Source organism: Nicrophorus vespilloides, unplaced genomic scaffold, assembly GCF_001412225.1.
Source record: "Nicrophorus vespilloides isolate i.1.1-1 unplaced genomic scaffold, Nicve_v1.0, whole genome shotgun sequence".
NCBI lineage: Eukaryota > Metazoa > Arthropoda > Insecta > Coleoptera > Silphidae > Nicrophorus > Nicrophorus vespilloides.
Window position 1 is genome coordinate 18068 of NW_017097236.1, and position 19524 is coordinate 37591.

The 19524-nt window shown below is 28.8% G+C and overlaps 1 protein-coding gene across 1 annotated transcript in view; it reads left to right on the top strand.

Moving 5' to 3' along the window:
• Nucleotides 1-10697, top strand: part of LOC108559476 (lathosterol oxidase-like) — a 15318-nt gene extending 4621 nt beyond the window's left edge. Inside the window, exons 3-6 of the mRNA XM_017916780.1 lie at nt 2158-2406; nt 7103-7286; nt 7411-7583; nt 10507-10697. Coding sequence (XP_017772269.1) covers nt 2158-2406; nt 7103-7286; nt 7411-7583; nt 10507-10644 — 744 coding nt within the window. The 3' untranslated portion in view covers nt 10645-10697. The remainder of the gene's footprint in view (nt 1-2157; nt 2407-7102; nt 7287-7410; nt 7584-10506) is intronic.
• Nucleotides 10698-19524: the final 8827 nt, after the last annotated feature.

Below are 19524 nucleotides of genomic sequence, written 5' to 3' on the forward strand. Positions count from 1 at the left end.
TTAATTTAGTGATGATTACACGTTTAATTATCCGGCCTAGTTATGCGCAATTAACATATGTAATTGAAAAACGTGCAGTTTTATTTTTATACACATTTCTTTTAATGCGACCTGTCCTGTCTACATTTTTAGGGGGCTCGTAAAACGTACTTCATTTGAACTTCAGTCTCAGTTAATTCAATTTACTTTAGTCGGCCGCATGCACTGGCACTTCTAAAGATGAAATCCTGCTAATTTGATTGGAAGTTTTAAATTTTAAACTCTTGGCTGACAGTTCATATGAAACACAAATATTACGTAAATAAATTATTTAAACGTAAATGCATGCGCGTTTGAATGGCACAAAGCAATTTACAAACACAATTTTAAAAGGAAAGTTATGTTTTGTCGTTCAATATTTGCTTATTATCTGTTTTATTTTATCATGCTGCAAATTATATTGACAATAAATGGAATTTACAATTCGGAGAGAAATATTGATTATTATGTCTTATTAAATTAATATCTATCATCATAGACAAATTCAATTCAAACAAAGGTTTGTATTGAGTCTTATTCTTCATTGTCTAACCAGATGGAATATAAGTCATAATAGAAAAATAAATTTATAAGATATCTTCAAGAACCTAAAGAAGTGAATTCGTTCTGCCTAAAAAAGAAGTTTTTTTATATTAAACGGATGATTAACAATAAATAAAACAATACTTTAGAGTCATTTATTGTTATTCGTTTTTCTATATAATTTTGTATTCAATTTATTTTATTTTGATATTTTTTTTTAATAATAATAATAATTTATTGGCCAAACATCAATACATAAGAAAAAAAAAGTACAATTTATACATAAATAAATTTTAACATGCATTAAAAAAAATATATTAATAGGCTGGCCATTTGAGGAATATATAGTTACAATCTATTACGGAAAATAAATTAGACGTATAAATTTAGTAAAATAAAGATGAACATACAATATAAACTGACAATTATTCACTAAAAACTGAAAACGAACATTATATAAGCAAAATGTATAAATAGTACATGTAATATAATGAAAAACAATTTCCTCTATATAAATAAAAAAAGAATGAAAATTTGGTTTGATTACTTCTGAAGGAATTAAAACTTTTCACATATAAAAAAAAGATTTGTTAGATCGTCAAACGAGTTCTGCTTGTATTGAAATCAGTCAAATTTATTGTTCAAAAGGATTTTTATATCGTATAATTGCATCTCCTTTAGTATTACTAATATTTTATTAAGTTTAACTTCTTCCATAGGTTTATAGGATGAAGTTATTACGTTTGATAAAGAGAGCCTTAATAAAGAATTAATAGTAGATAGATTTACAAGACCTATCATATTAGGTGATTTTGAAAATAAAAGTAGCACTACTTATAAGATTCGGTCGTCTGTTTTTCGTATATTACATTATAAACAATGCTAATAATTCTTAATAATGCTAATTTCCCGAGATTTCGCTCTTGGGAAACACCCACCACGTGTCACCTAACATTCAATGAAAATACTTTAAGAAATTTAACAGACTATATAAGATCATATAATTTATTTTTGTAATAATATGGTCATTTGATAAAGGTGCTACATAAAGGTTGCGTCTAAATTGGTTATGTAATAAAAATAATTATAATAACATAAGAATATAAACACATCAGAATACTTCCAATTAATTACCGTAATGTGTTCAGTATATTTTTTATTTAAAATTCGATAAAAGTTTAAAATTGTAAGACGTATCCCAATTTTTAGTCGATTTTTCTATATAGTAATGTATCACTCAAGGTTCAAAAATAGGTTTAGTCTAGTATTCTATTCCTACTATATATTTTTTCTTGCAAAAAATCGAAAATACGTTGTTGAAGGAGGAAAGCATAAACAGAGAGAAAGGTGCAAATTGCTTTTTATGGATACGCGTAAACATTTGTTTGTCGTGCCGAGGTAGAAAAGGAAACAGGAGGGCGCGCTAAAAAAAAAAGTTTTTAAGGCTTCTTTCTCCTTTCCGTGCATAATCGCAATTCTATACGTTATCCGGCGCTCCCTCCGACTACTTTGCATCTCTCCTTTCCATATACGAATACACACATTTACACACACACATATATAGATGTACATATTCTCTTTCTTGTCTGTTCGCAGTGGTATTTCTATGTGGAGCAGAGGGCGAAGGCCGAGGAATGGAAATGCCAGCCGAAGAGGTGGTTGTCCCCTGAATTGGAACGGGACGAAATCGTCCTGGGTACTTGCACGTTGTTCGTCCACAGCTCAATTTCGGCCGTACTTAGTTGCTATATCAGCAACGGCGGTTACACGACTATTTACTACGGCCTCACGGATTATCCCCTCTGGTGGACACTTCTGCAGATCCCGATCCTCTACGTTTACCAAGTACACTTAGCACTCGCTTTTATTGCACTATAAGTAAATTTTATGCGGCGACGAGAACAAAAAAAAATGAGTAAAAATAAAATAACAAGAAAATAAAGCACGGGAAGAAGGATTAGATTCAAATGTTGTGTTATGTGATGGCGGTCGTAAAAGGAGTCCAGTGTCTCGTGTATTTATGTAGCTAACGTAGCGATTTTTTTTCGGGTACGGGGATGGCCTTTATGACCCAAGCTTCCAGGAGCATTCAAAGTACCTCCTTACAAGCTGAAACACACATAAAGAAGAAAAAAACCTATACTACTACAATGAATTCTTCCAGGGTTTCTGAACTAAAGATATTCAATCAAGCCAATCTAATTTGTCTTCGATCTCAATAAAAGTGTCAAAAACGTGAGCATAAGTCGATCACAGAATTGATTACATACATATACTGTTAAATTAACTAATTATGTCCTATAAGGCATTATACAGTATTCAAATTATATTTCTTATTGGAATTGAAAAAATTATATCATAATGCAATAGAAAATAAAGATTTTAAACTGCTATCACATAAAATAAGAAATACTTTTAATAATATCATTTTATGACATGATATTAAATATCAATAAAAAGATAAAAATGATTATGATAATATAACTAAATTTTCATTAACATTGATATTAAAAATTGTTCCATGGATTTAAATCTGGGGAAAATAAATATGGTGCTTTTATAGTTATGGATATCAATTTCATGCTTTAGAGCAGTTATGACTTCCATTTACTAATTTATGTCTGTTCAAATGTGATAGTATATATTCCCATTTACTAAATTATCACTTTCACATGTTAATAATAGCAAAATCTATTTCAATAATATCATATATTAGTACAAACAATATTAATTAGGAACTAATGCAAATGGCTCGATAAACTTTGAATAAACCTACAAGAAGCATTTTTTAAATATAGATTTGTCAATATTACCTTTCTGTATAAATCTAATCTATATACAAGTTTTAATATTTTTCTGTTATGGTAAACAGAATTATACTACAAAAACTGAAAGTTTTTTTAGATTTACCACAAAGTCAAGGAATGAAATATACTGGAATAAATCCGCCTTATGCGAGTCCGGGTTTCAGTCAGTCCGGGTTCATAATAGCATTGTTTGAAAATTTCGAAACAAACTAAAGACAAAATAAAAATAAATTCTTAAAAATAGTACACAAAATTATTTTTTATATAAATGATTTTTTCTTCTCAATTATGTCTCAATGGTTTCAAACAGTCCAGGATATTAGCCAAACCGTTTTCTCGAAATATGCGAGGGTTTGCATGTAATATTTAATTTATTCAACGTGACTACTTGATGATGCACAAGTAAAAGTATTTTTAAAGTACATTTCTTATACTTAACACATTACTATGTATAAACAACATAAACATTGTAAATCCAAATATATGTATGAAATCGAAACAAGTTTGACTTTCAATTAAACCAGTAGTCTCCAATCGGTAGCCCGCTGATCAAATAGTAATAAAGTATACAAAAAAAAACAGAAAATGCAATTAAACATTATTGAAATATTTTGTTCAAAAAAGTCCGCTAACTTTCAGGTAATGCATTCGACCCACATGCAATATTTGAGTTTGATATCACTGGATTAAACCTTATTAACTCAAAATTTAATTTAACTGACAAAATATTGCATTATATTTGTATTATATATTTCCGGTTTTAAAATCTAAATTCTAAGTTTAGAAGCAAATTACACTTTGTTTTTCTCATATACAAAATAAATGGTGTCATAACCAAAATTTGTTTTGTAATCTTGGGCTATGGGCAAAAAAAAAGGTTGCAAGACCTATACTAAAATTGCAAAAAAGTAGTATACATTATTACATCATTTATGTTGATTATATAGCCATGATTTTTGTTACTTTTGCCTAGCTAAATTCAAATCATATATATCTTAAATCTAAATAGTTAAAATGCAATAACATTCAGAAATAAACAACATTAAGATGGTAAAATATATTTTTTTGATCTCAACGATTATTTTATTAAAAGCTAGGCAGTTTCTAAAAGTAAGTCTAAGAGAATTAAATTTATAAAACCTATGTATGATACAATTATGCAAAAAAAAAATGCATTAAAAAATGTTATAGTTGAACTTTAACATCTTTTAATGCATTAGTTGAACTTAGGATTATTATAGGAAATCCGCATCTCTCATTATAATATACAGATAAATCAAAAAACAAAAAATCGTTAATCTTTGAAAAAGCCATCAGTGATTAAGTAAGCTTTAAATTAATTAGCGCGCGTGTAAATAATAGATGAATCCATTACTGAGTATTTCTGGGCATTAATATTCGAGTCCTCTTTTCATCCCACCGTTGATGTTCGGCGAAACAAAGGTGAAAACCGCGTTGCGTGTGGCAGATGAAAGCTTTGTATCTTTTCCTGCGGAGGACACGTGTATTCCCAGATGCACACAATGCTCGAAGAGAGATTAGAGAAGGAATACTGCCGCTATTATATATTTTTTCTCTTCTCCTTCTATACTATGTGTTTTTTTTTGTTGTTGTTGTTATTATTTTGCTTTATTCCGTACTTCTCGTTACCACGAAAGCAGATATTAAAAAGTTCCTACCAAAAGAATTTCGCACTCACAAAAGCGCAGACACCTTTTGATGTTATTTGTTTATTTAAATATTTCTCATAATTTCTGAAACAATGACACACACAAAAACAAAGTTATTTGAAAAAAAATACGTTTACTTTTAATCGAAAACTTATGAACTGTACAACTTTATCAATTTTGAAATGAAATAACGAGTTATTCTTTGTTTAAATTGATTTTGCTGAAAATAAAAAAATGGCATAAAAATGTACCCATTCTATTATTTTTTTTTAATAATGGAATTTATCGCGAATTCTTATTTGAACGTGTGTGCATTTTATTAAAGGAAAATTTTTCAATATGGCAAAGGTGGTGGTGTTGTATACCAAAAAATTCCAATAATTCTTTATCGATTTTGTATGGAAGTTTTATTGCGGCCAAATGTACACGCACGCATATACACAATGAGAGGGGGTTTGGAACATAAAGGAAAGTATCATCTGTACACCGATATTGTGGTTGAGCGAATAACATGCCTCTGTATTTTATTGGTAATTTGCAATGTTTCTGCGTTTGTGGTAATGCCATATTTCTTTGTAACGCATTTATATTGCATATAAAATAAATCAGTCGTATGAAACGAAGTGATGTATTTCTATCTTAACATGTGAAATATCTTATTCAGAACATATGATTTTAATAAGAAAACGAAATGATATTTTCACAAATTATTTTTTTTTGAGTATTTCGTAATTGCCTCAAGTTTATGTTTCTTACATTTCATAGCAAGTTCAAGTTATATATGGTCAGAAGATGTAGTAAGAAAGAAAATTACATTACATTATGAATTTATCCAGATTGCTCAATTAATAGGTTTGAAAAATGACGATGAAGAAGTTATTAGAAATTTATTAATTTGCAGAATCATATTTTTTTTAATGGAAGATTTAGAAAATATTGTTTGTAATTAATGCAAAGAAAATTAAGACATAATTAAAGAAGTTTCTGAAAAAAAAGTTAACGAAGATTTTATTTATGAGAGTCCAGTAATTTCATCTTAACATCTATAAGAAAACCTGAAGAAAATTTAAGAATACCTAAAAAATAAGAATTTACCTTTACCATCAAAAAGATATATGTTTAATGGTAATGGAAAATAAATTATTAATAGATTTTAGGCATTCCACATGGGAGTGTTTTGGGTCCAATTTTATGTCTTTTATATACTACAGATATATCAATGTCAGACAACATTTGAAAGACCATAATTGTATCTTAACACCTTCAAGAAGGACTTAATGTGCTTAAGATATGGTAATCAAGTTAAAATTGGTTCATTACCTTTACTTTACAACATGTTATTGCCAGCATCTTCAAGAATGATAAGACCATGTTTAGGATGTATAGGCAAAACTCGAAATTTGCAATTGACTATAGTAAATAAGCCGGTATTTAAAGTAATACCAAAAACAGTTAACTCATAAAAAATGGATAATATTCAAATATTCTAATCTAATTGTCTTGGAAGAATCGCTGGAAGAATGAAGACAGTGGAAGAGGTTGCCAAAAACTATACCAAGAAATACAGAGACAGAAATACTCTGAAAACATGAATTGGCTTCAATTTACAATACAAACAAAATGTTTGTACAAGCTATACTGCCACTGGGCAGCAAATCAATATAACAATATAAAAAGACAATTTTAACAAGAATCAAATCAAATAAAACATAATTAATTATAATATTATTTTATTCACAATTAATTATGTTTATTTTTATCATTAAGTACATTTGATAAAATAATATTAATTTTAGTAAGATTACTTAATAAGATTTTGTAATCACTTGGTAATAACATTATTTATTATATGTAAGGAATTTTGATTAGTAAGTAATTAAATTAATATATCGAAACATAGGAAGCGTATACATGTTGTCTGGTGTCAAAATTGAGATTAATATATGCATATCATTGGGATAGACCTGCGATTGAATTATTTAGTATCCAACAAACGCGCGCGGAAAATGTTTGCTAATTAGCTTAGGGATGTTTATTAATTAACCGTCTATTTCTGCTTAATAGGATTACACAACGTATTTACTGCATAGACTGTATCACACGCCATTCATGTATAAGAACTTCCACAAGCTGCACCACAAGTACAAACAGCCAACCGCTTTCTCAGTCAATGCCATGCACCCATTGGAAGCAGCTCACATCCAAATGCACTACATCGTACCGCTCTTTGTTGTTCCGCTGCACTGGGGTAAGTTATAGGGAAATAAGTCAGCAAAAAAAAAAAGTAGAAAAACGAAGAACGTTGAACATCGATCGATGCGTTGTATGGTCGAAGCAACCCATTTATGAACCTTCAAATTTTCGATTTTCAGCGATTTATTACGGCTTACAGTTGTATATTTACTATCACGGCATAATCGATCATTCCGGTGTCGATTTCAAAGCACACTGGTGGCAGCCCTGGCAGCCGGATGCGATTTTCCACGACAATCACCATCAATATTACCACGTTAACTTCGGCTTCAATTGCTTTATCTGGGATAAGGTTCGAACGCACACATACATTACACAGCCAGTTCACGATTTACTGCGAAACCTTTCTTTACTTGTTTTTTTTTAATAATTTACTTGCAAATAGCTAGTATTGATTCTTATTAAAAACATTAGTTTATTGATGCATAATTGAAGAAATTCACAAGGTCGAAAAATGTAATTAGAGAAAAATTTAATTAAATTATTTAATTCCCTCATAATAAATATATCAATGTCTCATAGTTCAAATACGATCCGTTGATTTTTATAAATTAATTATATTAACTTTATAATCAGTAAAGTTTACATCAATAATGACATTCTTTACATTCTTAATATGAAAAATTTGAAAAAACTATACACTTAAGAATAAAGTGAAGTCATTACTGTAATAATTGTTATATGCATTATAAAATGAAAAGAAAATAGAAAAAGAAAATTGTATTAGAATTATCATTTAAAATAATCAGTCAGAAAATAATACATCAATAATTTTATTAAATAATTAAACTTTAAAATTTGTAAAGTTTAAGTTTCCTTAGTTGATCTACGTTCATATTATTTAATAATTGAAAACAAATTTAATAAAATATCTGTAATATTTATTTATATTTGATTTGTCTTTGAATTAATAAAGTGAAGTATATATGAAATATTATATCAGCATAAAATATACGGTATTTTTTTTCTAAAGTTATTTGGAAAATTTCAAAAAATGAAAAACGTATGATTATTTAATGATTTATTTTAATATAAGTAAATTATGAATTATTATCTAATACTATAGAGAAGCTGTAACTGAATAACACACTGATTTAAATAGAAAAGCAATTTTATGATGAAAAGAAATGCAACTTGTAAAATTTGTTAAAATATTTAAATAAGAATTAAAAGCCTTTAATAGTTAATGGTAAGATTGAAACTCTTTTAAAACATATTATAAAAGTTGAAGAACCAATTAATGAAAAAGATTAAAAATGTCTAAATATTTATCAGATAAATATTAAGAAAAAAGTTAGTTTTCGATTATTCTGAAATTGTAACATTATTAGATATATTAAATATGAGATTGAACATATTGATTTTTTTTGTATTTATTATAATTAATTTCAATTAATTTATATTGATTTAGAGTATGCAATTTTAATTACTAAAGTATTGAATTCAATTAGTCATACTATGCGAGATACTGCTCTAAATCTATGTTTACTAATTAATATATCTATGAATAATAAAGTTATTTTGAAAGGTAACCTAACTATAATACGTATCAAAGACATCAAAGCATATATATGCTAATAAAATTTGATTTTCTATTAAAAATAATAATAAAAAAAATTTAGCGTTATCTTACACAGTCCGGTTCACGGACTGTTTAAAACCGGACTAATCGAGGAACTAAATACATAACAAAAATAAAGCTTGCAAGAGGAGACTTGATTGTTTAAAAAAAAGATAATTTCTGTACAACAAAACTAAGTGCTATTTTTTTAAAGAATTTGTTTATATTTTGCTCAAGTAAAATTTAATTTCTTTTGAAATTTACTATAGAATCCGGACAATGTAGTGCTGTATTGTGTTTTGAAGATTTTTCATAATTATATGAATTAATCGGAGTACCTCAATTGTTAATCTGAGTTTACAAATAAAAAATGATCTCAAACGACTTAAAATAAAGAACACATTTATTGTGTCACGTATATAATTTGCTCATTATGAAAAAAGCAATCCTTTTATAGAAATAAGTTTGAAATATGTAAAATAAACGTAAAATAATTTTAATTAATAAAAAAATATATCAGATTTGGATGTAAATGTAAGTTTACGAAAAAAAAGAAGATGTTTTCGAACAACTTAAAACAAGCTCGTAACATTTTCTGTCCCATCTACTTCAACATTGACGTACATAATTTATTCATTTTGAAAAGGGGATCCTTTTTTAACACGAAAATCACTACCTTGCTAAATGAAAGTAAAGTATCATTATTTGATGAATTGAAAAAGGAATGTATACATTTTTTTAAAATTCTGTTGCCAATAAAAATAAACATATTATCATGAGGTAAAGATTTTCTTCAATATTAATTCAGACAATGCGTATGACCAAAAGTTGTGTTAATGATATAAAATCACCTATGGTCATTAGCCATTTCGAGTAGTTAATCTTGTTTTATCATTATTGTTGTGAATTATAATGTTTAATATTGTTTTAGACCTTTGAAATAAAGAGTATTATTATTATTATTTTACTAATATAAAATATTTTTAATATTTGTTAAAAAAAGCTTACCATAATTTGATCAATGGAAAACAGATAACAAATATTGATATTCCATTATAAAATAATGAATTTTTAATAATGTGTCATTTTTAGATATTAAACTTCGGACTATACGAGTTTTATTTGTTAATATGTATTTTTAAGAATACACATGATTTTTTAATGGTTTTAATAATTTAATGTGTATCATTTTTTGACATTTATTCGTCTAGTTAAAGGGTCGTTAAAACGTGACTCCAGAGTAGCATGTAGTTCTCTAAATTAGTAATTGAGGCTCTTTTAATTATTAAAGTATCATTACGTCTTTCTTACAGCTTCGTACATATTTGTTTATCACTTTTTCACTCCAAATAAGTTGCTGACCTCTGCTAGACCTATAATATTAAAAACAATATATTTAGTATAATTAATCATTCCTATATAATATTTTATATTACTCTTTATTTCATTAAAATTAAGTTTCATAGCTGAAATAATCATAAATTCATAGCGATGAAACGGAGAGTAAAAAAACAAAAAGGATAAATACATATTTTTTTCCCTAAAATGAAACGTCTCGTAAATCAAGGACTGGCTGTATAAATTATAAAATTACATCCTGGGATTGGAGGATGTCTGTGCGAAAGAAGAAAATTACGAGTTTTAATTATTTCAGCTTCACGGCACTCATAGGCGCGAGGACAGGATCTACAATGAGGGGATATTTTACGGAGGTGGAAAACCCCTTTCCGCGGCAACCCCGGAAGAGCGGATAAAAGATTACGAGGAGCGTCTTAACGAGAGAGCCACGTAGACGTAAACTTGTAAATAATAAAAACTCTATAGATTTCCAAACGTAATTTATGGATCGACCTAGTTTCGCCGTTTTTGAAACGCTAGTTTTACTTTATTTTTTATTATTACTATTTACCAAAACTTTCTGCAATACATTAATGTTTTCAACATTTCTTCTTCTAACGTTTATATATTATGTTTAATCTAAAGTTTAATAATTCCCGTAACTGTAATAAATTAATTAGGTAATGTATGTTTTATTTAATAATATTATCTTAACAAATAATTCCAGGTTTGTATAATTTCATATTAATACCTCAGGCGTATTTGAAATTAAATTTTGAAATACATGAATGCATATACACAATGAACCATTAACAGCAGTCTTTCCGTCAAATTAAATTAATTGAATAATGTGAATAATTAAACATACAAAATGTAATTTACAAAATGTTGAAATTGCTACAATTTAATTTCACATCCAGATTATTGGAAATAGTCAATTTAATTAATTTCTCTTATCATATTTAAATATGATGCAAAAATGATATTCTTACAAACTTACCGCTGTAACATAACTACAACTTTAAAATTCTAAGAAAACAATCAACCGAGACAATAAAAGTATGGTGAATTTAGTAATGATGATCGCAAATTAATTTTGCATCATTTATTGTAAAATGTCAAAGAAACAAACAAGGTGCGATAAATGGCGCTACTGAGAAATTTTACTGTTCTCGGTCCACAATTTAAAAATTGTGTAAACAAACTAAAGTGTGTAAAATTAACAATGTGATGATTATCGTTGATTCCCATAAAAATAAATGTGGTTATAAGCCAAAAGACTAGTCAACAGATTCAAAACGTTTCCATAATTCCCATCTGTACATTACACAATTCTCAAAAGTACATTATACGATAAATTGTAAAAAGGAAAAGAAATTAAGAGAGTTATAAGTTTAAGGACTTCTGTAAAATGTGATAAAAACGGTATTAAAAGACGTTTTTTTTTCAAAATAAAGTATGTTAAACTATTGTGTCTATGATTGATCTATGTTTCCTCTTTGAAATAATAAAAAAAATGTTTAGTAATTCCTCATTTTCATGCTCCTTACGAAACGTAGCAATTATTTTGGGACAAAAATCAAAGTGAAATGTAGCTAACTACAGAGGAAGTATTTTATAATTATTTTCCGAAACTACGGAAAATAATTATAAATAGTTATAAAAAAAAACTCTTAACTTTTTCACTGAAGATGTGAATCTATAGATGAGAGTACTTTATAATTCTTAACAGTTAAGAAGTAGGCAAATATAAAGAGCATTATAGTAATAGCTTACTCATTGATACAGGACTAATCGAGACAATCTGTCGATTTTGCATCTTGGTTCCGTGATCAAAATATGAAGGATATGTTTTGATCGGCCACTGCCCGCGATGGAATATGTTGATTCTGCATCTTTTACTGATATGCGACGTCTGAGTTGATAAGAAATTATGTGTTTTAAAGATTTGCGCATAACTGGTTTTACCGGTTATTATTGAGAAGATATATTTTGATAAGTGAAGTGAAGAATCAAAAGAAGATTTATACAAGAGGTATATAGTTGTTCTTGAAGGATTTATGAGATTTTATATTTGTTAACAGAAATATTCTGTTTCTTCATATTCTTCCTTTAGTATTTTTTGTATTACTTATCAATATTATAGTATTGTTGTATTGTATTGTTGTTCTGAATTACCTATTAAAGAATTAGTTTTGAGTTTTTTGATATTTTTATGTTAATATCATTTATGTATAAAGCAAACATTTGTGTACTATTTTGTTTTTAATTTATTTTATTTTGCTTAATTATAATTGTCTTTGTCGTGAAATTTTTAAACCGGACTTATCGAAGGTTTACTGAACATGTTTCTTAACATATTGAGTTTTTCTTAATTTTTAATTTATTACAATATTATCAAACTTTTTTCTTCTAAAATTCATATAAAATTGTGTTATTATTTGGTATTATAACATTTTATTTTAAACAAAAAGATATAACATTATGCACAGATATTGAGTTTATGATTATTTGATCTAGTTCTATGTATTTCCTGAATTTCAATATTAAGTTTAACAAATATAGTAATACCTCGCATAGTGCAGGCAAAGAGTACCACCACAATACCGCATTGTTTGAAACCGCACTAATCGCATGAAAATGAATAGCAAGAATAGAGACATGGCAATTTATTTAGAAGTTATTTTTATTATACTTAATTACAATGTAATGTATGAGACATTTCTGCGTTTTTAATGTGTCTGTTGATAGATTTAGTTTTTGGTTAAAGGAAGTGTAATATAAAAAAATGTATACATGAGGTTTGACATTTGATCATGAAAAATCTATGTAATTACTCGTCCCTGAGGGATGATGCTCTGTGAGCGAAGAGGGATAAGAAATTTGGGCATTTTAAAGTTTGTCACGGATGTGTGTCGCGGAATAAATGTGTGAAGTTTTTGTTATCAATATCAATTTAGAGAATTCCCAGCGGACGTTTCGACATGGAACAGTGAACGGAAGCAACAGAGATGGGGAGGATGAGCAGAAGAGACAGAGGCCACCACCATCCTCAATGAAATCGATAGTTTCAAAGTTTAGTGTCAGGTTTTATGATCCATAAAGCAACTCTGATGTGCAAGTGGAACATTTTATATGGTTATCTAGTTCTACGGATATCGCCGCTTTTTTAAAAACTGCATCTCGCCCAGAATTTTTTTAGTGCCGTGACTCTTCGACCGTAATTAAATCATCCATTAATTCGTACACTTACAAAGTAAATCAACGCCTCGATTGCTAATTGGACTTTCCGGACGTGATAGGAAAAAACAATGCTGAAAACGTAAAAAAGAGCGGGAGCTTCATTTTTCCTGTCTCCTCGTTGTGAAACTAATTAAGTTCGAAATCATTAATCACCGGAGGATTTGATACTAATTTATAGCTTGTTTCGTATAATGTAATATTAGTCAATATTAATGGGTTATTAATTAATGCTTGCTACACTGGGTTAAGATATTATTCATAAACCATAAAATAAATTCAATAAATATTTTGCATTCTATATATAATTATAATCTAATTATAAACAACATGTACATGGGTCCATAATTTGCAAATAAATAGAACAATTACATCATCCGCTAATATCTCGGACTGATCGAGGTCTTTAAAACCACATAAAAAGGGATATGTATAAATAAAGTATAAGTAAGTAAATAAAATGTGATTTTTTTTTATTTCGAAAATTCAAATTATTTTTGTTTTGAAGTTTTTAAAGCAAATCGGGATACCGCACTAATATACGTTTATGTTATAATAATCGTGTACAGCACGTGTTTATTTCAAATGTATTATTCATGAATCAAATAATGGAATATTATCAATCACATTTATTATTTAATGACTAATGTTTAATGGTCCTGATTTGGGTCAAAAATTAATGACCAAAGTCAAACGATGTGTCACATTTTATATTTTATCAATTTTATTGTTATTAAAGTATACACTTTATTAGTACAAAACATATTTATTTGTCTCCTATCTTCCTTGTAATTACAACTTTATAATTTGATCTTTGAACTTCAAGTGAATTATATTTATATATTATTATATAAAAAGTGTAAGTGATGTTTTCTTGAATATTTATTTATGAAGACATACTGACAATTGTTAGTAATAGATAACTGATTTGTATCTATATTCTCAAGATTTAGGACTAACAAAATATCAAGAGTTGGAGGATCAAATGCCAAAAAAAAAACAATGTTAGTAAATGAAACATTAGCAATTACTTAGCAACAATGATTAATTTTGATTTTACTTGAAATTAATTTTATAAACTCTATGGCAAAATAAATATTTATAAAATTCTAGTTTAGTATGTTAAAAGTCTTAAGACAGAAGCTAATATGAAGATCTGTAATTTTATATGTTGAGTCTTATTTTATACAATTTGTAAATTTGATTATCTGTGAGTGAGAAGCAGAGAGGCGTGAACAAGGAAGATGCTAGAATCTGACTGCTTCAAAAAATGGCACAGAAAGGTGAGAAAGGTGCCAGGACTCTAATCCCACAAATAGAGCCCTCTATAAGCAATAAGCACGGTAAAACAACTTTTCACCTGGACCAAGTGCTATCTGGTCATGGATGCTTTGGTAAGTAACTACATTTCATCACGAAAAACGATGATGAAAGGTGTTGGTACTGTGAGAAAGACTACAGATCTAAGCACACGTTTTTTAGATGCTACAGATGGGTCAGAATAAAACACGAGGCATAGGCAGAATTGGGGTTCTTGGTATAGCCGGAAAACTTTGTTAGAGAAATACTGAAGAGTGCAGAGAACTGGGAGATAATACCAACATATGTAACAGATGTGCTATTTGCTAAAAAAAGACGATCGGAGGCTGCCGAGGGCGTACCATGAGAGTGGTAGTGTGGGCCAGCACTGACGCAAGTGAGTGAACGAAGGGAAGTGCCAGAGAGCAAGGGTAATCAGAATCGCAGAGGTGTACCAAAATACAGGTCCTGTATGCTGACGAAAAAGAATAGAAGTTTTAGTAAGGTAAGAATCCCTTAGTACCTCGTCACCCGTGGTCCCTATGTAAGGTTTCCTCTCCTCTGTAAAAAAAAAGTAAATTTGATTATATAATAACATTGTTATCTTCGTTATACTTATCTATTATTGAACTTTATTTATAATTCACTTTTCATTTCACTTTGCAGGACAGCTTCTATCGAAAAATATTTATTTTAATAAAATCGTTACTTTATTTTATAAGATTTTGACATTCAAAATAAATATGACAATTACAATTTTGATTTGGTTTACAATTATTCTCAATTACCCAATTTATATGGGTTGTTTTGATTCACATCTTTACAGGGAATTGTCATTAAACAGATTTTTTTTATTACACGTACTGTCGTACCTCTGATAACAAAGTTTCGACATCACTGTAAAACTATATATATTATATTTTAAAACATACTTTTTTTTACAATGCAAGATTACATCTATAATTGAATTAATATTAATCTGTTTAGCAGCTAATCAACTTAACAAATGAAACTTTATGAAATGTTCCATATAACTGTAACATAATCTAATATATTTTTTATGAAACTATATAAATTAGAAATAGACGAAATAAATTGTAAATATAATATGTGTCAAATAAATAATATATCTATATACAAGTGGTGGGTTGTCTTAATTGGAGCGTTGTTTAGATTGAATCATTATTGTTATGATTTTTATTTTATATTTATGTCATAGAATATTTATTTACAATCTATTCCTGCGAATATTAATCAAATCTAAAGGCGGTAGACATTTCTATTTTTGGTAAACTTTCCAATGGAAGTGTTTAGGATTATGTTATGTTACTTAACACTGTCATTGTCCATCGACATGGCTGAAGGTCCATATGCTGAACATCATTCATTTGACTGTCCATTATGTTGCTGCAAGCACCGAGAGAGCTCACAAAGGGCCTGGCTTGACCAGGATTCAAACTGGCGCTCGCTCGAGATATAAATTAACATAAATTATATGATTTTGAAGATTTAAATTGGAACATGATTTTTTACTTATATCTTTTAGAGTATAATATCATTGTATGGTTGAACTTTTTCTTAGAAGTAGGTTTTATATCGATTTAAAAGAGAATAGAAAGTGCCTGTAATAAAGAAAATACTGGAAAAGGGATTAGGAATAAGCCGATATATAACAATAGAATGCGGCCACATTGATATATGTTATACTACGCTAGTTATAGTTAAGTAGATTCATGTTAGATTGTATCCTGTGTTGTTTTATTTTAGCGGACGATAAGGATGTTAAATTGGTGTTAAAGTTCCTGCGGAGGCTCCGGACTAATTATTGAGGTTGGAGGATCCGCATGTAAACACCTTCATTATTCCGCGGGGCTAATTTTCACACCCACCCCGGGAAAATGTAATATGTTTTATGGCGTCGGGCCATTTTTAATGGGGACTACGGGGAGCGTAAACGGACCGTGGCATTTCTGAGTTATCCTTTCTGCCGGAATTAATTGATGGCTATTTATCAAGCAGTCAGGCACTTCTACTCTCTCCGTTTGCCATCATCCTTGTCCATGTCCAGAGAATGGGTAGTCCCACAACTACCTCATCACCTCAACCTCGCACAGCTACCACCGTTTCCGCTCCTTATCGTCGCTTATCGCAGCGAAATGATATGTGAGGTCCCGACCCCGCCTACCCTCTTCCAATTGACACGTAACACACAAAGAGAGCGAAGGGGAATCAATAAGGGCTGCAAGTCACGCGATCCCGGCCAATATGACTTAAAACCAGTTTGTTTTGGCACCGTGTGGATGCCGTTCGTGATTGGATAATCGGCGCCGTGTCACGGCACTTCCGCTCAAAAATGTCCGAGGGGCAGGAAAAAACACCAGGCATCGCGTGCTTCCTCCCGGATCCTCCTCCTACCACTACTTTAATCGCGTGCACCGCCACACTCTATATTTACCTTTAAGATCCGAAACTAATTTCATCTTGCACAAGAAAATAATGTAGCGGACTTTCTTGTTGATACGTGTTTTGTTGACATCCGATGGCACGTAATTAAAATGTCTAATTAAAGTTCGAAACTGCCGAAAAGTAACATCGACTCACAGAAAAAATGTAAATTTGCTAGATTACATGGAATACATCGCTTAATAAATTATATCTGTAAATACGAGTTTATGGTATAAATTTTGTTTTGAAAGCTATATTTACAACAAGCGTGGCTTTCATTATAACAACTACTTTGGATAGATGACAGAACTGTACAATTATACCTATATATTAGCTTATATATAAGTAAAAATAGATTTTAATATAAATATATTTTGCACATTTTCTTTCAAATGGGCAATAGATGTTATGCATGCAAATGAAATCTTAAAATTAAATGTTATTATCATTATTTTTTGATTTGACATAAGAATTATTTATTTATATAACTATTTTGTATAGTATCAATCATTTACTAATATATTTATCCACTATAAATTTAAATAATTGCAACTTAATTAGTTTATCTATAAACAGTGATGTCACTAAGATATACAAAAAATCACATATTATGTATCTGTATCATCATTAAGATCAATATACTCGTCGCAACTTTCTTCTCTTATGTTTTTAAGCTTATCGCTTCATGGCTCATTGAGCAGTGATCAAAGTATAGTATCTGTGACATAAATGTGACATAAGACATATATTTTTATCAGACCTACCAAGTAGTAAGTACTTCAATGCAACATTTTTCTATTTAGTATCAGCGTCATCAAAGTCCTGTGCTATCAATTATTAATATTAAAAATTAAATGGGAGAGTTAAACTAAATTTAATCCCAACGATTTCAAACCATGTCATCATATATTTATTATATAATCGAGTGATAAACATTATATCTAATATATCAAATAGAAATAATTAATATTTGGATATACGTTATTACTCATGTAATAATTAAATGTGTGATTCAGGTGGAATTCGATAATATGTTAATATGAAAATATGTTAATTAAATATAGTTTTAGTCGACATTAATCAGTAATTATTAGATAAGTTTTTATATTATATAAATATTTCTTAACGTCTTCTGTATAACGAGTTCTAACACTCGAGCAGTCCGGATTATTCATATTTTCTACCGCGTCACGTTATAACAGTAGTTCCCAATTTTTTTTGTGCCATGCCTCATCTAAGCCTTACTAAAATTTGTATGTCTCTTATGTAACATATACCTAATACGCATTACGGTTAAACTTTAGATGTATACATTTTCGAATTTCCCCACGTGAATTCACACGTTAGGAATCACTGCGCTAGAAGAAATAAACAATATATTAATTAATAATGCAAATCACTCAAATGCGAAATATAATACGGAAATATAATGTTGCTGTTAAAATGTGTAGATTATGAAACTGTATTTCTTTAAAAATATAGGTTTTTTTCACTTTAATTCACGTTTTTTTTAATTACTCATTAACTAATAAATTTAATGAGTTGTAATTTATTTTTGTACTAATAAGTTTCTAAGAAATTATGAACTTAATTAATCGAAAACTAATTTTTTTACTTTATTATTATTAAACATCTGTATTGAATAATTATGACTAATAACTGTTATAAAAATGTTATTATTCTTATTTATTTTATCTAAAATTTTTCTATTTAATATAAAATAATATTTCGTAGAGACATAGTTCTATTATTCTTATAATTCATTTACATTAAATTGCATTTGTATCAAGGATTTTCATAATCAATTTCCCAAAGGAGAATAATGCTATTATTATATATATAACACAGTTATAGATGTAATTTTCAAAATGATTCATTTATGGATTGATAAAATATATATGTGAAATATTTGAAATACTCATAAAATGTTATAAAGAACTGCAATTAAAAATAATTGTATTAATTTTTATGTATATTTATTAATAATATGAACAGTCTACGTAATAATGATTTTAAAAAAACCGTAATTTAACTTGGCCTGAAGCAAAGCAGACGCAGAATTTATAAATGGAATTTTTAAACTATCTCCGACGGATGCCTTGGGGCGATGTTAATAAACAAAATATAATTTGATTCCTGTAGTTTCGCGAGTTAGCGTGGCTTGGCATGGTATGGTATGGCGGAGCGTGCGTATGTGTGTGTGTGTCTGTATGTGTGTAATTGCATTTCCACAAAATAGTTGAGTTTACTAAGAGGGTGTATGTAGGTAACCGAACTACGCCGTCGAGTTTTAGAGCACAAAGCCTTCCTTCCACCAATATTTTAACTTTAACTCGAGTACCACGCCTGA